This window comes from Chiroxiphia lanceolata, chromosome 13 (genome assembly GCF_009829145.1).
Source record: "Chiroxiphia lanceolata isolate bChiLan1 chromosome 13, bChiLan1.pri, whole genome shotgun sequence".
Taxonomy (NCBI): domain Eukaryota; kingdom Metazoa; phylum Chordata; class Aves; order Passeriformes; family Pipridae; genus Chiroxiphia; species Chiroxiphia lanceolata.
In genome coordinates, this window is record NC_045649.1 from 19709054 (window position 1) to 19733490 (window position 24437).

At 45.9% G+C, this 24437-nt stretch overlaps 2 protein-coding genes across 3 annotated transcripts; one reads left to right on the plus strand and one right to left on the minus strand.

The window, feature by feature from the left end:
- The first annotated feature begins 57 nt into the window (after nt 1–57).
- Nucleotides 58–12590, plus strand: TK2 (thymidine kinase 2). 2 transcript variants are annotated; one of them, XM_032701158.1, is made up of 10 exons: nt 58–178; nt 1091–1128; nt 1683–1757; nt 3141–3194; nt 5212–5301; nt 6287–6360; nt 9988–10076; nt 10369–10448; nt 11662–11742; nt 12136–12590. In XM_032701158.1, exons 1-10 carry the CDS (start codon nt 58–60, stop codon nt 12232–12234), a joined length of 801 nt encoding a protein of 266 aa, XP_032557049.1. In that variant the 3' UTR covers nt 12235–12590. The 2 variants fall into 2 exon arrangements, with proteins under 2 accessions (XP_032557049.1, XP_032557050.1); XM_032701159.1 differs by lacking the exon at nt 58–178 and adding an exon at nt 708–860.
- A 4087-nt stretch (nt 12591–16677) lies between these two features.
- Nucleotides 16678–20573, minus strand: LOC116793594. The gene is made up of 2 exons (XM_032701542.1): nt 20193–20573; nt 16678–18232 (listed from the first exon to the last, which is right to left on the minus strand). Exons 1-2 carry the CDS (start codon nt 20571–20573, stop codon nt 16778–16780), a joined length of 1836 nt encoding a protein of 611 aa, XP_032557433.1. The 3' UTR covers nt 16678–16777.
- Between the last annotated feature and the right edge of the window lie 3864 nt (nt 20574–24437).

Genomic DNA, 24437 nt, shown 5'->3' on the forward strand with positions numbered 1-24437 from the left:
GGCGGAGGAAGTGCTCTCCGTGCGGCGGAAGGCCGGGCCGGCCGGCGGGGATGGGCCATGTGGCGGCGGGGCGCGGCCTGGGCGCGGGGCTGCCGGGGTGCGGGCGGCGCTGCCCCCGGGCCCTCGGCGGGCGGGATCGGGCCCCGCGCCCCGCCCGGGCCCCGCGGCACTGCCGGCCGTGAGTGCGGGGCGGGGGTGCGGGGCTGTCCGGGCAGGGCCGGTACCCCTCGGGAAAGGGACGGGCGGCTGCCTGGGATGCGCTGGAGCGGCTCTGAGGGAGCAGGAGAGAGGTTTGACCTTCTGGGAGAACAGGAGCCGGATTAGAACCTCTGGAGCGGCTTTGGGGCAGCAGGATCAGGGTCAGACCCTCTGGGGCAGCAGGATCAGGATCAGACCCTCTGGGGGAGCAGGGTCAGGGTCAGACCCTCTGGGGCAGCAGGATCAGGATCAGACCCTCTGGGGGAGCAGGGTCAGGGTCAGACCCTCTGGGGGAGCAGGGTCAGGGTCAGACCCTGGCACTCGGGCCCCTGGTGCCCGTGGGGAGCAGCCGCCCGGCCGTGCCGGGTACCCCAGCCCCTCTGCCCCCCATCACTGCCTTCCCGTGCTCTGTGGGGTGAGGGGTCCCGTAAGCCCAGCATGGCTCACACAGGTTTTACACCGCAGTTCTGAGATGTAAGGTGCTTGAACTGCTTGTCTTGGAGCCTTCACCCTTCCCCTGCCTTGTAGCTGGGCCTGTGGACCCAGCAGGGGCTGCTCCCTGACTGGCCTTCCCGAAATTCACTTTTCCCCAGTGCCAACCGAGGAGCAGCAGGAACAACAAAAACCTGGTGGAAGTGTGGGCACTCACCGTTCTGCTCTCGGTAGTGTTACCAGTGGTGAACTTCAGCTAGAACTGTGTCAGTCTGTGCCAAAATGTGTCTAGTGCATGGCCCAATAACGACCTAAAACCTTTGAAGTTGGTTATTTAGCAAACAGGCATATTAAGCAACAGAGAACCTAAAAACTTCATGGAGGGGCTCACTTAAGATGTTCAGTATAACTAAGTTATGAAGACCTCCTTGATTTTAACTATTGTTTATTTCCATTCTAGAAAAACTTCTGATAAAGAAAGATGATACAAAGAGAGTTGTAAGTATTTGCATTTTGTTCAGAAAATGAAGTAAAACGTGCAGCCTCTTTCATTATAATTTCATTATAATTTGAGCATATGCAGCTGTTGGCTGTGCCTGTGTCAGTGTGTGGTGCTGGGTCTGGCACTGGGTCATAGTCAGTGCAAGGCTATGCTTGTCTAGTTCTGTAAATTCCAATAAAATTGTGAGGGATTTGTGCAAAAATTGAAAATGGTGAGAGATTGTGTTGGGACAGTTGACAGTTTGGGGTCAGTGTTGCATGTGTAGCGTTGCCATTGCCCTATGCATCCCTCCCTGGCAGGTGGTGATTTTTTTTTTTTATTTGGAACTTAATCACTTGAAGCTATAAATTATTTTAAGACAGCTGAAAAAAAATTCTCTTAGTTTATTTTAGTTGTTCAAGTTTCTGAAAATAAAAATGTAGTGCCTCTTAAGGTTTAAGCAGTCCTTCCTGGGGAATAATCTCATCACAGTGTAAGGAACCAGCCTGGTGCCATGGGAAGGGTACATTTTCACACACACTGTTCTCACAATGACTCTGTTTTTCATCAGATATGCATCGAGGGGAACATTGCAAGTGGGAAAACAACATGCCTGGATTATTTTGCACAAACCACCAGCATTGAGGTACTGGATCTACAGTTCTTTATCTTTATTTCCAACATTCAGCAGTTGCTTGTCCTGACAGAACTGACACTCTGGAAATGTTCTCCTCGGGCACACAGAATGGAGCAGCAGGTTGTGAGCCAGGGGCTTGCTGAGGTACCTCCTCATCTCCCAAATTTTTATACTCAGATTGCAGAAAAGAAAATAATAAAGTACAGGGTGCCAAAAGATCAGTAAAACCTGTGGATTGGAGTCTGTACCTCTGCAAAGTAACAGCAACCCACAGGAGTTGGGCATGTTTGGACATGCCTGTTTGCCATTTCATGTCACTGAAATCTTAGGTGTGTCTTGTAATAAGCAAAGATGTAATGATGTAAAAATACTGATGTCACACACTTGAGATTCTAGTGAATATATGGCTTTTTTGAAAAATGGAAATTCTGTTAAAACTGTTCCTAAAGATTTCATAGACTGATCTGAGATTTGATTTCATGTTGCTTAGAACAAGATTGAGGGAAGGGCAGGCTTATTGTATTTTTAAACAAAATCTAGATCAAACCCCAGTGAACAATTGTTGTTGTGTACAAAGTGAACAATTGTTTTTGTGTACAACAAATATTAATACTTTTCCCAGCAGAGCTGGCAATACATTTGATAGTAAGTTTTAGGAGTCCCCGTGGAAATGCTGGGTTGCCAGATGTTATTTGGTAATTTAACAGAAATGATCCTTATGGAGTAATTAACTGTTAACCCAAAAGATAGCAGACTTTAATTTGCCTATAGTGCAACATTTTTTAAGTAGCTAGTTAACTCTCTTAGGCCTGGCTTTGTGGTTGGAGTTTTAGACCCTGTTTGAACCAGGTAAGTCTTGTCATTTTACCTATTCAGGGTAGAAGCTTTTCTGATTAATTTTGTAAAGGTTTTGAATACATTTTGTTTGTTAAAACAAAAAAATAGAATTAAAACTAATATGATAGCAGTCTGATCCTCTTTGTGCCAAGTGTTAGTTTCTCTGACATGAATTTGTGAGGTAATTGGCAGGTCATTAAATGGAATCAGGACTCTGCTAAGCAGTACTTTCCCTTATGTGGGACTGATTTTGACTCAAAAAAAAAGAAATTCTGTCCAGGCTCATTAGGTGTTTTACTTTGGTAGTTTAAAAATGCTAAGATGGTGTTATATGTTGATATTTTTCTATTTTTAGAGTTTTTGCTGTTACTTTTTGTGTTCAGGATTCAGTGCTGTTTTTTTAAGAGGGGTGAGCTTTCCAATACAAGTCGTGAATACTCTGACTTACTGAATGAGCAATCCTTAAAAATAGTTGCAGACTTGTAGAGTCACATAAAGTGTTTTGCATCTAAAATGTGTTTAACATAGAGTTAACATGGAGTTCTTTTTAACAAGGTTTTTAAAGAACCCTTGATGAAGTGGAGGAATGTTCGTGGTCATAATATCCTGGTAAGTGACAGAAATGATTTCTGCAATTACAGTGACTGTTCTTTTAGAAGTACACGTGTGACAACTTCTTACCAACCAGCAAGACTGTTAGGAAAGCTGTGGTCAGAATCTCACACAGCAAAAAATAAAGTTTCATGAAGCAAAAGGTTTTTTTACTATGATTAAGACATAATAGAAACATTGCCTATAAAATGTGGTTTTGGTAAGGGGTTTCTTACATGGTATGAGCTAAAGAAATTCCCATAAAGGTAAGCCCTGAGTGTGACAGTTGTTTCTAAATCTACTTATGCCTGTTTGAAAGAATCACTCTAAGTGAGGGGTGGATCTGGTCAGTTAATGTTGTTTGACAGCAACACTGCACAGTTGTGGTGTCCCAAGATAAGAAGGACATGGAAATGTTGGAGCAAGTCCAGAGGAGGCTACAAAGTTGATAAAGGGACTGAAGCATCTCCCCTGTGGAGACAGGAGGGGAGAGCTGGGGCTGTTCAGCCTGGAGAGGAGAAGGTTGTGTGGAGACCTCACAGCACCTTCCAGGGTCTGAAGGGGCTGTAGGGAAGTTGGAGAGGGACTGTTCATCAGGAACTGGAGTGACAGGACACAGGGAATGGCTTCACACTGCCAGAGAGTAGGGTAAAATGGGATATTATGAAGAAATTGTTCCCTGTGAGGGTGGGGAGGCCCTGGCCCAGGTTGCCCAGGGCAGCTGTGGCTGCCCCTGGATCCCTGGGAGTGTCCAAGGCCGGGTCAGATGGGGCTTGGAGCAACCTGGGCTGGTGGAAGGTGTCCCTGCCCACAGCAGGGGGGATGGGACTAGATAAGCTTTAAGATCTCTTCCAATTCCTTAGCATTCTATGATTCTGTGACTGCTGAAGGTTAGGAAAACTCAACCCAGTTGAGGTGTTGAGGGTTTGTGTTTTTTGGGTAGCCAGGGCTGCTTGGAACTGTTCCCCACAAGGACGTCCCTGGGTCCCAGCTGTGCTCGGAGGCAGCAGCCAGGGCTCTGCCTGCACTGCACACTGGCTTTGCTGGGCTGCTGGAACTATTCCTGATGGCAGTTCTGCTTGGGGATCCCCTGCCTGCAGAAACCTCACTGCTGGCTGAGGACAGATCTGTGCTCAGGCTGGTGGGATTTGCTGCCAGCAGAGTGGCATGGACACACCTCAAAGCACACAAGGGCAAATGTGTGTGTGATACTATCAATGCTACCATAGGTCCTCTGGAAAAGTAAATTCTCCCTCCTAGGAGTTACTGATACCTTACTTTCTTATTGTTAGTAGAGGGGTGGGGCGTGCTTGGCATCAGCACAGCAGTCTGTGTGTTTTGGAACACTGAGAAAGTGTGATGTTGGGCAGGGAGAGAAGGAGGAGGTCAGATTTGTGGGCTCAGGCTGTGCTGCTGCCTTAAAACTTGTCACCTCACCAAATAGACACTGAATGATGTCTTATTTTGAGTAAGATCTTTTCTGTGCTTTGCAGGATAGCCTGTTGCCAGTGAGTGTGTGTGTGTGTGTGTGTGTGGAATTGCAGCAATCAGAGTGGAGGAGCTACCTGAGACCTGCTTTGAGAATCCTGTAGGAAGAACAGTTGTGTGTGTTCAAGGACACCTTTTCTGAGGCCCAGACCATACTTACTGGACCATATATGATTTCTGGCTGGACTGGGTGTACTGAGAGTCTGTCAGTGCACAAAGATAAAGTAGTAGATATGTTTTTTTAATTACTAAACATATCTGAACTGTCTCACATGAGCTGTGCCTTGGTTCTGACTGTCCCATGTGCAGAGTACTTAATTCCTGCTGACTTCAGTGAGCCTTCCACTTAGGACCAGAGCCATAATTCTTACACCTGCATTGTGCAGAGCAAACGATCCCTTAATTCTTGTCAAACCTGGTGTTTGCTGTGTAAGTGCCCTTCTTGTAGCAATGCTGTTGTACTGTAAGAGCTCACTAAATACCACCTTCACTGTTTGGCTCTTTGACCTGACAAATGTCTGTGTCTTCCTTCCATCCCTGACCCCAGGGTTTAATGTACCAAGATGCTTCCAGATGGGGGATAACGTTACAGACTTATGTCCAGCTGACCATGTTGGAGCAGCACACCAGACCAATGGTAAAGAGACATTTCTTTTCTAATTTAAAAAAGAATTCGATATGGTTACGAGTGCGAAATGCTTTTAACCTTGTATTCAAAAGTTAGGATCTGTTTGTGTTCATTCTTTGTTCCTGCACTGAGGAGGAATTTTTGTGGTACAAAGACATGTGCTCTGGGGGCAAAACGTGTGCCTCCTGCCTGCTCAGAACTTTGACTTCCCCAAACTGATGCTGCTGGTTTGGCACCAGCCTGAGGAGCTAGAATCTTCCTCATCTCACCCCAGTGCCTTGTCTGTAATTTTGCTGTTTCAGATCTTTGGCAAACATTAAATAATCTCATGTTGTAATTCATTTAGCCCTTGCTTCTTGTGTTTATTCCAAGCGCTTCTAACATTTTCTACTGCTTTTTTTTCAGATGGTTTACATAATTTTTCCTTGTAATATTTTCTTTTTCTATATTGATTTTTCGTGTTCTACATTTTTACCAAGATTTGTTTATTCTCTTGCCTTCAAACTCTTTCCCTTACATTCCATGCTGTCTTCCATTCCCTGATTACAAGATCTGATCTTAGATGCCATGCTTATATCTTAATGATTGTTGTTAAGTTTTATTTTCTGGGTTTGTGTTGGGGCAAACTTTCAGCAGTACCACCTGTGAGTGATACTGCACATACAAACATTAGATTTTTGAAGAGTTGTTTTTCCAAGACAATAGAAATCCTGTTCTGTTGCAGAAAAAGTTCATTCAAATGAACCGAATGCTGAAAATTGTGTATGAGTATGAGTAACAAATTAGTTATGTAGCTGTTTAATAATGCAGTGACCATAAATAAGATCAGGAATCCTTGGTTTTTTTGTGGTTCCCACCTTCCCAGTAAGTTTGTTTGTCACAAAATCTGAAAGAAAGATCTGAAAATCATATATGTTTCATATAATGTGCAGTGTGAGTCTGAAAAGATAACAAACATGCTGAAAAATGTACACTGTCAAGTTTTATTTTGTAGACTTCTCCAGTCCGAATGATGGAGAGATCAATTCACAGTGCAAAACACATCTTTGTGGAAAATTTGTACAGAAGGTATGGTTCATGAATTTATACTTCACTTTCTTGGATTAATTAATTTTTATATATATGTGTGAATATATATATCTATAAAATCAACTGGTAATTTGTTTGGTAATATGCATCCAAGTGGCCTGTGAAATCTGTCAGTTCTGTGCTGGAGTGGCAGTGTGGTGGGTCAGGATGTTCTGCCCACGGGTAAAATAAAACCTGTAGGACACAGAGAGCCTTTCTCAGCAGTGCTCCTGTGTGTTTAGCACAGACTTTACTTGGACAACATCTGTTGAAGTTATCTGCTCTCCAGCTGAATACAAAAATCCTGCTAAATCAAAGCAAACACACGCTGAACAGGTTAAAACCCAGGAAGATATAAAGAATAACACTGTAGGAAGGAGGGAACTAGGTAATGTTACCTAACCTGGCACCCAGGACTGGTGTTTCTTGCAAGCAGGAATTTGAGGGAGAAGCAGGAACTCGAGTCACTTGCTCTGGCTCAGGATTTACAGGATCAGACCAGGCTGCAAACCTTGGCAGGCTGTGAGTACAGAAAGAACAATCACTTATTTATTACCTGCCCCATGTCCAACTCAGCCATCCCAAACTAACCAAACAGTGGTAACCACCACTGAGTGTTTTGGGTTTGGTTTGTTTGGAATGCTGACCTTTAATTGAACAGGCTGTTGTTTTAGTGGGTTTTTTTCAGTGGCCTCAAGGCACGAACCAGTTTGTTGCCACAAGGTGTCATCCGTGCTGCAGGAATGGCTTTGGGAGTGGGGAGAGACACAGTAGGATGTGAGGCAAACAGAAAGACATTATTTATCCCAGTTGAAGTGTCCTGGAATATCCTTCTTGTTTTTAATTACTGACTTTTCTTTTTCACTGTAGACAAAGTGCTTTTGTCCCAAAGACTCAACTCAGTTGCTATGAGGCAAAGTCTGGTTGTGTCAACTCCATGTGTTAATTCTGTAATAACATTTTAAGGGCATCTAAGGTGTTCCATGGCTTTAGCACTCTTTAATGTTGGATGAAAAGCATTTGCTTTGTTTTGTTGCAGCAAGCTAGAAGGCAGCTGGTGCTACCAATAACAAGCCAGAAGAAAAGGGTGTGTAAAAGGATTTTAAATAAAACAAGGAATAATTGGGGCTGTATGAATACAGCTATTTTGTATCACATTAAAAAAATAAGTGAATCTGGCCTCCCTCATACCCTGTCACTGGTAGTGGCCAAAAGCAAAGTGCAGAGCAGAGGTTATTTTGTGCTTTCTTTTCTGTAAGAGAAGGTACTGCTTATGGTCCCAGTCCTAAAGATGGAGAAGAATCATAGAATTGTTTAGGTTGGCAGAGACTCTTAACATCATCAAGTCCAAGTTTTCCCCAGCACTGCCAAGGCCACCACTAACTCATGTCCCCAAGTGCTGCATCCACATGGATTTTACATCCCCCCAGGGATGGGGGACTCCACCACTGCCCTGGGCAGCTGTGCCAGGGCTGGACAACCCTTTCCATGAAGGAATTTTTCCTAATCTCCAACCTGATCCTCTCCTGGCACAGCCTGAGGCTGTTTCTTCTCCTCCTGTCCCTTGTTCCCTGGGAGCAGAGCCCGACCCCCCCTGGTTCCCCCCTCCTGTCAGGGAGTTGTGAGGCTGAGAAGGTCCCCCCTGTCGCTGTTCTCTCATGTCTGCACAAACTCTGCTCCTTTAGGAGAATGGTCAGTTGAAGCAAGGGATGAAGAGCTGTGGGAACATCAGGGATATCAGTTCTCCTTTGATCCAGTCACTCAGTTTTGGCTCTGCAGGCTTTGTCCCAGAGAGAGAACCAGAGAAAGATTTACAACAATGATGGAAGGCTTCAATTGTGAGCAACTGCTGGGAGTGTCTGTGGCAGGTGGAGAGAGGCACGAGTGTCCAAGGTCTGGGATTACAGTCTGAGTGCAGTTGTGTCTTGAGTCTGGCATGAAAGGCACACTCATGTCAGGTGTAAAACCAGGAGAAATCTAAATGTGTGCACAGGAGCGTGCAGGCTGTGCTGCAGGGTCTGAGCACCACCAATTCCCTCTGTCCCCTTGGAATTTGTAGTTATTTATGATACAAAGCTCAGTCTGTTCATGTTCAACTTCTGCAGTGAAAAGTTGACTTGGCAGGAGTCAAATGTCAGCAAACCTCAGAAATGAGAACACCCTTTTGTGCCTTGTACATTCCCTGTATATGGATCTTGAGCCTGATCCAGAATCCTCACAGGATTATCCAGGGTACTCCATGACAAAGGGGAAGCAAAGGCAGGTTGTCTGTAGGGCAGGTCAGTGCAGAATTGACTTGGATGTTACCATCTTTTAGGGTAAGAATAATGGTGCTTTTTCTTATTTCCAATTCCTTTTGACCTTCCAGTTTTCCCCATCTATCCTGGAGAAAAGTAGCAGAATCAGTATTTGGCTTACGTAGGTCCCTGCTACCCAGGAATGTATGTGATTGGTGTATTAGAGGAATAGCAATGACTTGTTATCCCATTTCTGGGGGGATATCCCATTTTAGGAAGTGGGAAATCCCATTTTGGGAGATGGAACATTCAGCTGGATGGCAGATAAAGAATTGAGGGGGTACAAATACGGGTTTTGCTTTCTTACAAACCTAAAGGGAAATACCTTCCTGTATTATCTCTCCTCTGTTTTGCCAGTGATCAAAGCACATTGCCAGGAGAAGGGCTTAGAAATCTGTGGAATCTCGTTCTTCACTATTTAAAATGTTGTAACTGGTGTGAATCATTCAGCTGCAGAGGACAGGAGCCTTCCAACTCCATCTCTTTTTATATTTTTATTGCAGAGGCATTTAGGAAGGAGTGTGGAGTATGTGTTACTGTCACCAGTTTTGAAGACAGGATAATGTAAAACTAGTAATATTTGACTACTAGGAATATGGTAATAAGTGAAAATCTGAGACTAATAAAACCAGAACGTTTTTATTATAAAATACTAATGTGATTCTTAACATGTTCTCTGTAACTCCCTGTCTGATATTTTATTATTCTTGGTGAGATAGTTGGGACAGTTGTCTATGTTGTCTGTGCTCTCTGAGTACAGAGCTCCAATTAAGCATGTTGAATATTTCACTACTCTTTCCACAGATATTTCTTACAGTGGGAATAAATTTGTTTACAGTGTCATTATTTTTTCACGCTCTTTACTGTGGCTTCTGTAAGGAATTGTCAGTGCTGCTGAGTAAACCCAGCCCTTCTGGTGACATGCACTGCAGATAGATTTGAAATGATCCTGATCCAAAGAACCTGAGCAATAAATAACCACTGACACTAATTTGCTGTTATTGTGTGAATGTCGCTGTGGTAATATTTTCTTCCTTGTCACCAAAGTAATTATTTCTTAACTGTAGTGGAAAAAAATAATTAATGTTTTTAACTATTAATAATAGAAACTTTGTTTTAATAAGCACTTAAAAGAAAAATATTTGATCTTTCTCTTGTATAGACAATGGTTTATGTGGCCTTCAATTTGAGTGGGAATAACATTGGTGTTGTTTTCTTTTCATATATGCTGGAATAAATGGGGAGCAATTCTAGTTTGGTGAGAAAAAACAGAGTTTAGAATTGATCTCTGCATGCTGTTCAGTGAGTGATGGCTCTTCTGTTTGTTCAGTGGAAAAATGCCAGAGGTGGATTATGCTGTGCTAAGTGAATGGTTTGACTGGATCAAGAACAACATTGATGTTTCAGTGGATTTGATAGGTAAAATTTCCGTGGGATCTGGAGGGGTGTGTTTCTGAGTGGATTTCTTTACTGGGATTAAAAATAATTCTTGTATGTTGGGTAATAAATAATCACATTATTCAGTGTAATAGTGGTTGTAACATGTAGCATCTGACAGCTTGGATTTGTGGGTGGTTCGTGGATGGATTAATGGTCGAGCCAAAGGGGGGCTCAGTGGTGGTACCCAAGTCAGGATTCTTTCCTTCTATAGTTCTTCTTTGCTTTTAAAGCTGATCCTTGATCATACCTATTCTAATTTTTGTTATAACAGTTTATCTGCAGACATCTCCTAAAGTTTGTTATGAGAGGTTAAAAACACGATGCAGGGAAGAAGAAAAGATCATTCCTCTGGTAAGGAGTTGCTCCAATGTATGTGGTTACAAGGAGCCTTAAAAACATAATGATTCCAATCTAAATTCTAAAATGGTGTCCTGAGTGTGCTGCCAAAATGTGGTGCAGCTGTTTCCACAATTTAATTTTGATTTATTTTTAAAAAATGATCTGTCATGCACACTGACTGTCCCAAGTGTTATGTTTTAGTAAACACTGTACTATAGCTGACTTTAGGTGGAGTATTAATCAACTGTTAATCTTCTCTAAGATGCAAAAAGTCAATTGCTTTTGTACCATTAAATGGCATAAAAGCACCCAGTTGAAGCACAAATACCTGGGTATGCAGGTGCTGGAGATTTCTGTGGGCACTTTGTTGTCTGCTGTTACCAGGATGTTTATGCAGGAAAAGTGTCTCTGCTTGTGTCTGAAAAGAAGCAATCTTCTGGAAAATTTTAAGTGTGGGAATGTGCTTTAAAATTAACTGTGGCAATGGAAGGATCCCTTTCTGTGCCAGTTTGGTGAATGAATTAACTAAAGAAAGCCTGCCCAGACACAAATGGGGTTCCCTCTGCACACACAGCTGTCTGCTGTACCTCCAGTGCTGGGCAGTCCAGGAGAAGCAACTGTCAGTGGCAAAGAGCTCCATTTTGGGCCATGTGAAATTTTGCATTGAGAGTAAGTCCTTGTTGTGATGGATTCGGAGAGTCCTTGTGTTGTTTCACAGGGCTGGGGGAGCAGTTTGGAATGAACAATGTAAAGTGGTCTCCAAGAAAAAAACACCCAGGAGTTGATGACAGGCAGAAAAGCTTTTAGAGGAAATTGAGTGAGTCAGGAGAAAGGGAACTGGGAATTTTAGGAACATGTTTTAACACACAAAGTGCCTCCAGTACATATTCTTTGCAGCCTTGCCCTTGGTGTGCTTACTTCTCTTTGTTGGATTCTCCTCTGTAAAATCTTGAACCACATGATATCTGTGGGAGAGAATCAGGGTTGCTTGATCTTAAAAGGAGCTGAGAGCCCTGTGCTCCTGTAAACTGTGTCTTTGAGGTTCTTTATGGAGTAAAACCTTGTGCTGGGAATTAATGTTTTGTGAAACCTTTGTATGCTTTGTATGTTTTGTTAGTGGAAATATCCAGTGCTGGCTTTTCTGTGTTTTTGCTTACCAAATGGAGAAATTGCAGTGTGTGTTTCATCCCTGGGCATATGTGTTATTCCAGTGCCTCTTTTCTAGGAATATTTAGAAGCTATTCATGAGCTCTATGAAGAGTGGCTCATTAAACGTGCACTGTTTGAAGTTTCCTGCCCAGTGCTTGTGAGTATTACTTTAATTATAACCAATTAGGCATGTGGAGGATTGTACTTTTCAAATAATAAGAGCATTTAGTGGTAAAAGTAAATAAATCTGCTTTTCTGGTAACCTTGGAGAATGAGAACCTCAGAAAACTGTTTACAGACATGTGTAGTGTATAGCATAGAAGTGTGGTTTTCCATCTCTTTGTGGAATTTGAGGGTCTGTTCACTGTGATGGTTGCAGGATCAGCCATGTAACTTTTCAGGGAATGCCAGATTTCAAATGGAAAGTGATTTGGACAGACCCCAGGAGTGTCTTGGTTTGGCTTCAGTGCTAGTCCTCTTCTGTTTTGCTCAAAACCCCCTATGTTATATGGTGTCAGTTATTTCTAATGTTCATGCTCTTCTTTTCAAGGTTATTGGAGCTGACCATGACATGCAGAAAATGATAGAAACGTATGAAGAAAAACGGGACCAAATACTAAACCCATCTAATAGACAACACCATTTATAGGAGCCTGTGACTGTTGTATCAAATACTGTTTATGAAGTCTGATTTGGTATTTTTAATATTTAAATATAACTAGTTTTGGTTTTGCACTGTGCTTTGTAGAATGTTGTGGACTTATGGCTATGAAATGTTCAGGTTCAAGTCAGGAACAGAATATAAACCAATCCCTTTTTGTGTTTTTTGGGTTCTCCATCAGCTTTACTGTGTCAAATCTCTTCAGCTAAAATATGGCTGTTTCCCCCATTTCCCACTTCACTGCTGCTTCCTAGACGTAACCTAAGTTTCTTCTTTATTTTTCCCTAAAGACAACCCTGGTTTTGTAATTTAAAATAAATGATTTGTTACTACCTGCCTCTGAAGCAGAGAACTGAGGCTGCTGTTGGTAAACCCCTTGTGGTGAACTGGGGTGAAAGGACCCCCAGTGACTGGGGTGTGTACGAGGGAGGTGTGTTTATTACAGTCAGGCCAACCCCGGGGCCCAGCAAGGTTATGGAGCAGATCCCTTTGGGTGTGCTCACAGGGCACACTCAGGACAGCCGGGGACCAGGCCCAGCCAGCACAGGATTAGGAGGGGCAGGTCCTGCCTGACCAACCTTTTCTGACCAGGTGACCCACCTGGTGGAGGAGGGGAAGGCTGTGGATGTGTCTGCCTGGCCTTCAGCACAGCCTGGGACATTGTCTCCCATGGCACACTCTGGAAAAGGCTTGGACAGGGGCACTCTGTGCTGGGTCAGGAACTGGCTGAGGGCTGGGCCCAGAGAGTGCTGGGGAACGAAGCTGCATCCACCTGGGATCTGGTCACTAGGGGTGTCCCCAGGGATCAGTGTTGGGCCCAGAGAGTGGTGGGAATGGTGCTGCATCCACTTGGGATCTGGTCACTAGTGCTGTCCCCAGGGATCAGTGTTGGGCCCAGTTCTGTTCAGTATCTTTATTGATGAGGGGACTGAGTGCACCATTAGCAAATTCGGGTGTGGGGTCAACGAGGCCAAGTGCCAGGTCCTGCACTTTGGCCACAACAATCCCCTGCAGCTCCAGGCTGGGCAGAGGGGCAGGAAAGTGCCCAGTGGGAAAGGCCCTGGGGGTGCTGGTGACAGGGCTGGACATGAGCCAGGTGTGCCCAGGGGGGCAGGAAGGTCAAGGGCACCTGGCCTGGATCAGGAATAGTGTGGCAGCAGGAGCAGGACAGCCCCCATTCCCCTGTGCTGGCACTGCTGAGGCCCCTCGAGTGCCGTGTCCAGTTTTGGGCCCCTCACTGCAGGAACAACACCAAGGGGCTGGAGCGTGTCCAGGGAAGGGAATGGAGCTGGGGAAGCGTGTGGAGCACCAGGAGAGGCTGAGGGAGCTGGGGATGCTCAGCCTGGAGAAAAGGAGGCTCAGGGGGGACCTTCTCACTCTCTACAACCTGAAAGGAGCTTGCACTGAGGTGGGGGTTGGGCTCTGCTCCCAGGGAACAAGTGACTGGACAAGAGGACAATCTTCAGCTGCACCAGGGGAGGTTTAGGCTGGACAACAGGAAGACTTTGTTCACAGAAGGGGTGATTAGATGTTGGAACAGGCTGCCCAGGGAGGTGGTGGAGTCCCCATCCCTGGAGGTGTTCAAGGAATGGAAGAGGTGGGATGTTCTTTTTTTATTATTAGAGGAAGCAAATGAAGTGCATCAAGTGAAGCAGCTTCGTTAAATAGGTCTTGCCAGTTTGAAATCTTGGGTCTTACTCTAACCCTACACTAGTGCAGTTCCACTGAATTCAGCACGTTCCTTCTGCTCTACATGACACCACAATGTAGCTGTAGTTCTGTGTGACTGCAGAATGGCTTTCAGGCTGTATCACAGCCAGGTTTCTGTAGAGGGCTTATTTCTCTCCAGTGTTGCTGAGATCCCCAGCCCTGCTATGGCTGAGCTGAGGAACAGTGACAAAACAGGGTGCACAGAAAGGCATTTGTTGTTCCTTTCAAATGGTGATAAAAAATCCTAGAATTAACTGATTTCTTAACTGCTTCAGATTCTCTGATTTTACTTCTTTTTACAAACTAAAATACAGATGGTTCTTTGGGTTTAGATTGTGATCAGTTTATTATGATCTGCAGGTACTTGGAGAGTGAACTAGTGGGGGTTTCATTCAGGACTCATCAGCTCAAGTGTTGAGTTGCCCTTCTCTGGTGCTTTACCCTCTGAATGTTCTCTTCAAGGTAATCCTTTCAAGGCAGCAGTTTGGACTGTGTTCACCTTACTTTTTCTGTGTAATTTTAGGGGAATGATCCCTGAAGTACAATATACATATATTTTCCCTAATGGTTTTGGTTGGTTTAGCTGGACCAAGGAAGGCATCAGTGAGCACTTTGATCATGGATTGCAGACATTTGTCTGGCACTTGGAGGACAAAAATATTGGGTGACGTGGCCTTTCAACACCATCTGATGGTATTGCTCTTGGAGATCACTGCCTTTCTTTTGCAGTTTTGTGGTATGACTAAAAACCTTGCATTGAAGGGACTCCACTAAGTCAGGAACTGCAGTTCATGTCTTTTTAGTCCCATTTGATGGGCTATTTTTTTTCCCAAATCACTATGACTTATTAATGATGAGTGCACTGAGCATTTCCTGGTTTAGTACTGAGTTAGTACTAAAGCTTCTGATCCCAGTAATGTCATGCTGTGAGTCTGTTGTAAATCTTTAGAATTCTAGCTTAAAAATAAGATTTTGTGTGCTAATTAATTATCTTTCTTATTGAAGCTTATTTGTAGGGGGATAGTGATTATTCTTAAAACCTTCTGTTAAACTTTCAAAGCTTTTTCTTCTATAAAAGAGTCCAAAAGAACCGTTTCTTTGGAAATGGTTCTATAAATTTGAAGTTCAGTCACCAGCAGTTTGTTCTAAATTCTGATTTCATTAAGGGTTGTAGAAGCCCAGGGTGCACGTTTTGTACAGTCCAGAAAACCTCACTTGATGGTTTAGTACAGAGAATCCTACAGCCCAGAGGATGTCACTGTGATTTGTCAGGAAAGAGCCCTGTGAACATTTTTTGTCCATAATAACTGTTTCTCACAACCTCACCCAAAGCTGAAGGCAACCCTTGGTGTGAGCTTGGACAAAGTTCTGTTCCCCCCACACTGCTGGAACCAGGGGATGGCAGAACTTCAGCAATTAGTGGTTCAAAAAACAGATCTTTACATTTTAGCTCCTGAGCTTTTTCCAGTGTAATCCATGTGCTCCTCTTTGAATTTTTTGAGGGCTGAATGTCAATTATAAGCTATTTATACAAAATTAATTTCAGCTACTGTTTAAACTATACATGAAACAACAAAGCACTTTTAGCATCCAAAGCACAGCCCCACATTAGCCACTGTGAAGAAAATTAACTCCACCCCAGCCAAAACCAGCACACATTGAAGTGCTGCGGGAAAAGCTACTCGATGCAGTATTAAAGTGTCCTTCTGGGTAACAAGTGTATAAAGAAGCACTGAAGACTCTGCTTAAGTACAGTACCAGTGGCTAGGTACTAGGTACAACATTTAATTAATTTTCTAAACGAATTAAATGTTGTGTATGACAGAGGCTCTCCCCGCTGGGACTCAGCTCACAGCTGATCCAACACTCCTGCTCCTGTTCCCTCTCAGCACACAGCACTGCTGCTTCCAGAGAATCCCTGATCCTGGCTCTGGTGCTCACTGCAACCTTCTCTGCTGACATTTCCTTGATGCTAAAATGGCACAGAATGGCAGTTTTTCCTCCTTAATTTTATGATGAAATAAAATGAATAAAATGAACTGGTTTACAGAAAAATTCTGTGAATCCTGGTGCAGAATGAAGTGGCAGGAGCAGGGCCAAGGGAAATAGCAGCAGTAGCTGGATTTCTCTCCTGATGGCAGTGAACAGTTCTGATTCTCAAAGCTTCTCTTGAAAACTGTGGTGGTAACCACAAAATATTCTGGTTATAAATGAAGGCAGGTATAAAACCTGTAATACAGGTTATTGCCTCTCCAAAACCAAGAGTGTTCACAGGGCTGTTTCCCTCCTCAAACCTAGAGGAACGTTGTCAAACTTTCTAAACTTGTTCTCAGCTGAAGGCAGGAGGAAGATGAGCTCAGAACAGCTTCCAAGGAATGCAGTCAGCTAACAAACATAAGTACACTCCAGTACAGCATTTGTAAAGCTAGAAAGCTGGGTCTTCCAGTTTAGAAGATTTACCTTGTACTGGAAGAATACTCCAGGAACAGGTCTGTGAAGGGGGGAAAAAAAAGCAGTATGCTTAATTGAAGAAACCTGTCTGGCATTAGAAACAGCCAGAAGGAATCTGGCTAATGAATTAAATGGATTTAAATTTATGGAAGTTTATGCTTCAGAAAGGTGACCATTCAGGTTTCCTTGCCACAGGGGCCATTAAGACTTTGTGTAACTACTCCTGTTTTTTACTGTCCAAAAGCAGTGATGTGGTTTTGGGTTTTTTTAAACTGTTTTGACAAAACTAATCATCTCCTTGAAAAGATGATCAAGGCCACAAGTGAGAGGCAAAAACCCCAGGCAGATTAGAGATAAAGCACTGGTAGACTCAAATGTGATGGCATAACATTCCTTGGTCGGTCCTGTCAATAATGACATAAGGCTCCTGGTTTTCACTCAGTTCTGAATTCCAGTTCTCCAGAGTTACTTCACTGGATTCAGGAGGGTCAGGTTCAGGCTGCAGGAGGGTCCTTCTGTCCTGTGTGCTGGTCCTTCTTGGCTGTGAAGGCCGAACATCGAGACTCTGTGGTGGGATGTAGGTGAGGTTGGGGGGCTCTCTGATGTGCCTGAAGCCCTCAGAGGCTCTGTGTGTGTTACCAGTATCCATGAACAGTCTCTTGCCATCAGAACCAGTGGTGGAATGCTCCGTGTTCCCAGCAGTACAGCACAGGTCTGAGGATGGCTCAGCATCAGCCAGATATGTGTGTTTGATTTTGGAGTGATTAAATTCTCTTCTGTGCCTGTCACTGGCACATGCTGCTGCTGCAGGTTGGCCAGTTTCCTCCACTGGATACATCAGATCTTCCTGAGTGTCCTTGATCTGTAGTTTTGTGAAAGTTAAGGACAGATCACAAACCTCCTCCTCCCTGGGGACAGTCTGGGCAGAGGCAAAGTCCGTGTAGGGCAGAGACTTCAGCTCAGCGGGTCCATCGGCAGGGTCCGAGTCTATGCAGTTCATGGCATCCTTGATTTCTGCTTCAATGGATTCTTGGGGCAGTTGTGGAGCTCTGAACTCCACGGGGGCTGAGCTGTCACAGGGGCTGTCAGCAAACATGGCAAAGGCTGGGGGGCCGCTGGCTCCTGGGGACAGCGGCACAGGCCCCAGCTCAGCCCCCCGGGGCTCTGCAGCCAAGGCACATTCCTCACTCACACCGGCTCCTGGCTCTGTCTCAAAAGCCCTTGGAGAACGATTCTCACTGAAAATAGGTGTTTGTCCTATGACAATGTCACTGTACTTGACCAGGAAGTCCTCGCTGTCCAAGCACTGCCCCGGCAGCCGCGCGGAGCCGACGCCTTGCCTGGGGAGTTCCAGAGGGATGGAGGTGGATGGAGCAGCTGCTGCCTGAGCCAGCTTATCCTTGATTTCCACATTCCCAGCAGCTTCAAAGGACAGAGGGCAGGGAGCTGAGCAGTTCTGCTGGGGAGCAAGGCACAAAGGTGTCTCACTGCTTCCTTCCTTTTCTGGACTTTCCGGGTCTCCCCTCTGGGGTGGGTGATCTCTGTCCTGCTCTCCTTGGTGCTGCCGTGTTTGTGTTCTCTGCTGGAGGGGCTCCTCCAAATTGCCACCTTTTCCTTCACTTGTCATTTCCAGGATGGTTTCGCACTCGATCCTTGCCAGGAATATTTCAAATGCAGTCTGCTTTGTTTCCTCATTATTTCTCTTTTTGACAAGTGAAAACTCTGTTGCTGTTGTTGCAACGTACCCTATTTTCTCCAGGACTGCTTTGACAATGTCATCTGGGAGCACTGACTGGATATAGTAGACAAAGTTACCAGTGAATGTCTGAAACAGAATGAAACAGAGAAACACTGAGGGAATGGGGTGGAAGAAAACGTGAAAGATTGAAAGTCAAAAATACTTCAGAAATTGCTTACAGCTTTCAAAAAACCCCGTGTTTCTAAAAGCCTGAATTGTGAATTGCAGAGTGAGGCTTTTTTAAAGCATTATTTTGTCAGCCTCTCAAGCATCAGAGCTTTGCTACAGTACATTAGTTTCAGTGAAGTGATGCCAGTTGAAACCTGCTGAGGTCCTGGCTAAGAGCATCAGCATTCAAAAAGGAAGAGAGTGAGGAAATTATTTTAGTCAAACTAGAGAAAACCAGAAATAAATCTTATGTGCTCCACTGAAGAACATAAGCTTTTTAAACAAAGATTCATAGACTAACTCACTGAGGTCTGATCTTTTCCTAAAGAAGCAAACAAGATGCACTCACTGTTAACTGCTTTTCCTAATTGGTGACAAGGCTGTAATATCTCCTTTTTCCATGGTTCAGATTCCTGCTGTAACTTTACTACCTTTGAATTAAACTGCCATTTTTTTGAAAGCACCTTTTTGAAGGCAGACCGTCCTAGCAGAAATATTGCCCAAACACCTCTCTTTGCACAAGCTTTCTGCAAAACATGAATAGAATGCTGCTGTTGCTGCATAACAACTTCAAAAATAACATTTGCTTGGTTTTAGAGCTACCCTAGACATGAGGCCCAGTTTGTAAAGTGGAAGTGGTTTTTGGTTTTGTCTGAAATACTGAGATAGGAGAGACTCTGTCAAGCTAAGCATGATCAACTCCTGGCAAGTCAGCACAGAACAGAGGTGGGAATGCAAAGTCAAGACTCAGACCTTGTTTTCAGGCTGCCCAGCTTGGGACAGCCAGACTTGGAACTACTGCCTAAGGCTGAGACCTGAGCATTGGTCTCACAAGCAGAAGCTTCAGGGAGAACAAAACTGACCCTAAAATGGCCACAGTTATGTATAATGTAGGGCTGAACCTCAGTCCATTCTTGGGTAAATTTGTCAACAGTGCTTTGCAATCCCCACCTTCAGCAGGCCTGAACTTTGGGTTACTCACAGTGGTCTTCAAAGTTTAATTTTAATGAAGCCTAAGATTTTGTGTTAGGAGAAGCTGAACCCACCAACTGTAGGCCTGATTATCTTATGCTTTGCCCTGTTTTAGGGAGATGAATGAGAACAGAAACCTACAGTTGTTTGAGAATTCACAGGGGGGACCTACACGCAGGGAAAAGCAAAGAAATGGCTCTTCCTCACCAGCACGTGTTGCTGAAGGAAGGGCAGTAAGTTTTCGTGCTGGGTGTTGGGGGATTCTGTTGAGATTTTGTCATGTGAAGATTGTGTCTCTTGTGGGCCATGAGACTTGTGGGGTGTGCTGGGGAAGTGGGGTCACCGTGGCCACCTTGCTGCGAAAAGCAACAGCGTTTCCTCTTTCCCAGGGGCTGTTCCTGCCCACCCCCAGCTGGGATAAGGGGCCTTTGGCACCAAACCACCGAAGAAAACACCCCCTCCTTACAGCAAACAGAAGTGAGGGCTCAGAGCGGTGAGAGGCAAAGCTTTCACCTTCTCTGCTGCCTCACCACAACCGCGGCTCCGTTCCCAGCCCGGAGCTGCTCAGCACGCCCGGCCTCGGCGGGGACATCCCAGGGAGCAGCCACACATCACACTGGGCACTGCCCCGGGCAGGATGTGCCCATGACACTGCTCCAGCTCCCAGCACCCAGATCAGGGCAGGATGTGTCCATGACACTGCTCCAGCTCCCAGCACCCAGATCAGGGCAGGATGTGTCCATGACACTGCTCCAGCTCCCAGCACCCAGATCAGGGCAGGATGTGTTCATGACACCGCTCCCAGCCCTGTCCCGGGCAGGACGTGCCCCTGGCCCCGCTCCATCCCTCGCTGCCCTCCCCGGCCCGGGACTTGGCCTCGCAGCCCCGGCTCCCCACGGTGCCGTACCTTGAGCGAGCGGATCTCCCTGCGCCAGGGGCACAGCAGCAGGTTGAGGCAGAGCAGCTCCAGCAGCTCCAGCGCCTTCACCAGGTCGCGCAGGGCGCGATCGCCCCGCTCTCGCCGGCACCGCTCGGCCACGGTACGCACGTCCAGGGCCCCGCTGTGCCCCGGGCCCGGCAGCCCCCCCCGGGCCCAGGAGCAGCCGCCGCGCCCGGGCGGCGATGACGGGGTCGGCGCAGGGCCCGGGCCGGGCCGCGACCCGCGACAGGTACAGCGCCCGCAACGCCACCGCCTCGGGGCCCCGCGCCGCCATGGCCGGGCAGCGCCCCGCCCCCCGCCCGCCATTGGCTGCCGCGCCGTGCGGGCCCCGCCTACACCGCCCGCCATTGGCCGAGCCGCCAAGGGCCGCCTCTCCATTGGTGTTACGGACTGTCAGTCAGCGCGAGGGCGGAGCCCCGGGAACTGAAAGCGAAAGGCGGGAGGGCGGGGAGGAAGTCGCGACGTGGGGGCGTGTCCTGTAATGAGGCAATGCCTGTCATGGGGGCGTGTCCTGTCATGGGGGCGTGTCCTGTAATGAGGCAATGCCTGTCATGGGGGCGTGTCCTGTCATGGGGGCGTGTCCTGTAATGAGGCAATGCCTGTCATGGGGGCGTGTCCTGGCATGGGGGCGTGTCCTGTAATGAGGCAATGCCTGTCATGGGGGCGTGTCCTGGCATGGGGGCGTGTCCTGTAATGAGGCAATGCCTGTCATGGGGGCGTGTCCTGTCAAAGGGCGTGTCCTGTAATGGGGCGTGTCCTGGTATGGAGGCGTGTCCTCTAATGGGGCGTGCCTTGTCGTGGGGGCGTGTCCCGACCCGTGAGCTTCTGTCGCGATATGGGAGCGCTCCCGGCGTGGTGCTGTGCCGCACGCAGGCTCCTTCTCCTGCACAGCGCCGATTCACGCACCGAGGCGATGCATTTCTGTTTCTATTGCAGCTTTGCAAAGCAGGGAGCCCAGAAGGGGCTCCCCAACACCGAAACTTTACACCACTTGTACGTTTTAACAAACAAAGGCATCGGCATTCCTTGGTTACAGCTGACATCACCTGCTGTCAGCCAGTGCTCAGCCCCTGTTTGCTCGTTATGTCCCTCCACTGAGCCCAGAGGGGCAGCTCTGCCCTGCTCTGGAGCTGGGTCCGTTCTGAGCTCAGCGGCTCCATTGGCCGTCCCGAGCTCTCACTGCTGGAGTTGCCTTTCCCCAGGCACTGCTCAGTCCTGCCGGTATCGCTCCTTCCTCTCCCAGACAGCCCATTCCTCTTGGAATTGTCTTCCCTTTGCCTTAAAACACAAGGTCAGCCAAGCTCAAACATTCTCAAATCACTTGTGTAATCATAACTGTGCAGCTGCAGCTACTAACTGAATTTTTATTTTCGTTGTTAAAGTCTAATTCAGATCCTGAGGGTCTGGCTGTCAGTGTGAGGGTGTGTCACCAGGTGTGAGGGTGTGTCACTGGGAGTGAGGGTGTGTCACCGGGTGTGAGGGTGTGTCACTGGGAGTGAGGGTGTGTTGTGAGGTGTCACTCTTGTCATGAGGTGTCATGATGTGTCACAGCAGACCAGTTGCACCAGGTCTGGGGAACAGCTGGAACAGACTTGTGTCTGCTGAGGTGGCTGACAATGTCCTGGAATGGGTTTAAATGGAGGTCAGGTCCAGCAGCTGGAAATCACACCTGTGATCTGGGTGATTTTGCTAATCTTGAATTTGGAATCTGAATTTTTGAGTCACCACCTGTGGCTGCTGCAACGCTGTGCACCTGTGTGACTTCCCAAACCGGTGCTGGCACTGGCCTTCCATGACCTTAATTTTTGTGTGGACCAGTGCCATCAGTGGTGTCTCCACTGACTTGACTTGCTGCAGGTGTGAATTTGACTTCATATCTTTTTAATGCCTCATCTTATTACAAACTGTCCTCATGACAGGTCAGATTTAAAAATGAATATCTGTCTCACTGCTAACTACTGGGAGTGGGTGGCTTCTCCCGATCCACTGAAATCTTGGCCTTGCTTGGCCTCCCCAGTCCTGTGTCTTTTCCCGTGGAAGGTGCATGTGGAGTGTTGCAAACAAGCTGGTTTCCTCTCTGGCTTTCCAGGCAACAGGACTTTCCAAAAACACGTGCTGGTGATCGTCATTCCAAGTGACATGTCATTAGGAAATACTTCTGTAGAATTTCTGTGTGGATAATTGTTGTATAAAAATTGCTGGTGCAGCCAAGAGGGAAGGGGGAACAGATGCCCCTGGTGCCCCCATGTTAAAGTGAGGTTATCTTGTACCTGCATCACACAGCAAACGCTGAGGTGTCTCTATCCAGCTGTATGTAAGGTGTTATTCCCTGAATTACTTTCCTCATACAGACTCCCAGGATGTGATTTATTTTCTGTGTTTTGAAGATTCTAGTGTTATAAAACTCTGTTCTCTAAAAGGGAAGCTTAATCACTTCCCTGGCATGTGTGTGCGGTACTAATGAGGTACCAATCCCATCACTGCCAAGGGGGCAGAGGACTTGGGTATCTGAAAGTCCAGTGTCCAGTTGCAGTTCCCTGAGCTGTGAGATCTTCTATCAGGATCTTCCTTCTTCAGTGAGATTTTGATTTGCAAAGAAGTTTTTCTCTTTTTTTTTTTTTTTTTTTTGGATCCATAATAGTTTTGTTTATTACTGATTTCAGTTTCTTGCAGAAATAAAAAATCCTGCTATGACAAAGCTGTGACAAAATAATCCTAATTTTTACAGGGTTCTTCTGCTGCTTCATTGTAATTTGAATTTAAATTTTAAAAAAGAAGTTTCTCCATTGTTAATATACTGGGTTCATTTGGAGTGTAACAGAATCGGAATCTATGAGTTTTTTTAAGACTACAGCAAGGCAAAGCTCTGACCATAGAGAGAAGGAGGAATTCAGCAGGGAGGAATGGCCACCTCCAGCTGTTCCTGCAAACTTGCTGTTTCCTGGAGATCAAAAGGCACAATGCCAATACCTGGTGAATAACATCAGGCCACACACCTGACCCTTATTGCAGTTGGGCTGATTGAGGCTGAGCAAGGTTTTGGAACAATATTGGTAGAGAATGCTGGAGAACAAATAAGAGGATCAAGGCATTGGAGCCAAAACATGAATGAACCACCCTGGATTCTCCTGCGTTCCTGAAGCTTTAACTCTGTGCCTCTGCTGGACATGGAAGATGTTTTGCTTGTTATTTTTCCTTGCTTTGGTGGAAATGAAAACATCTGGACCTGTCTGAAATCTGAGCTGCAAATTTCTCATATTCTTACGAGTTCAGTCAGCAGTGTTCAAGCACAAAGTACTGTGAGCTGAGGAAAAGGAAAAGGAGTATGTCCTTTGTTAGCTGAGAAGTTTTAATGCGTGAAATGCTGTTGGGAATTCAGAAAATATGAATTTAGTATCTGATCTATCTACAATTCCCATCTCATGTATAGAACATCAGTGGAGCTGGAGGTGCTCTCTATATATTGGATATAATTTTGGTGATGAGTATTTTCACTGAAAGGTCTTTGCTGTGACAACAGTATGGCCTTGGAAGCCATGGGTCACCAGTGTGGTCTGGGCTGAGAGAATCTGTTTCCTGAGGGTATTGGCAGAGCCCCTGGGGTTTGGAGAGCTGCTAATACAGATTGAAAACACCACAACTGCCAACTCCCAGACCACAGAGCATCATCAGACACTGTCAGACAGTGACAAAGAGAGCACATGGGAAGCTCTGCTGGAAGGGGAGAACTGAAACTTGCCCTTTCCATCTCTGGTAATGTGGAATCTTTCTTCCTCTATGATGTATCAAATATTAATTCTCCATTTCCCCTCAGTTCTAAAATCTCATTTCTATATGGCAGTGAAGAACAGCTTTCTGTTCTCTGTCATGCAAACCCAAGAAAAATAATAACCAGGCCATTTAACTTTCTTGTTCCTTCCTCCAGGCATCAGGTTCATCAGATTGTGGAGCCTAAGCCTGGGCTCTGTTTCCTACCAGAGCAGGAGGGAATGGACAGCTGTTTGGAATGGTTTAAGAACAATAGCACTGTTTATATTTCCAGGCTGCTGTTGTTAATTTTTCCTTTTTTTCCTAGTAGTGTAACACTGTTGGCTCATATTCAGCCCACACTTGCCTGAGTCTCATCCTCAGACATTCTCTTGCCTTCTGACAGGTCACTGTGTGGTGCATTTGTGAATTGGAGCCTACATTTCTCAAGTGCAGGACTTGCAT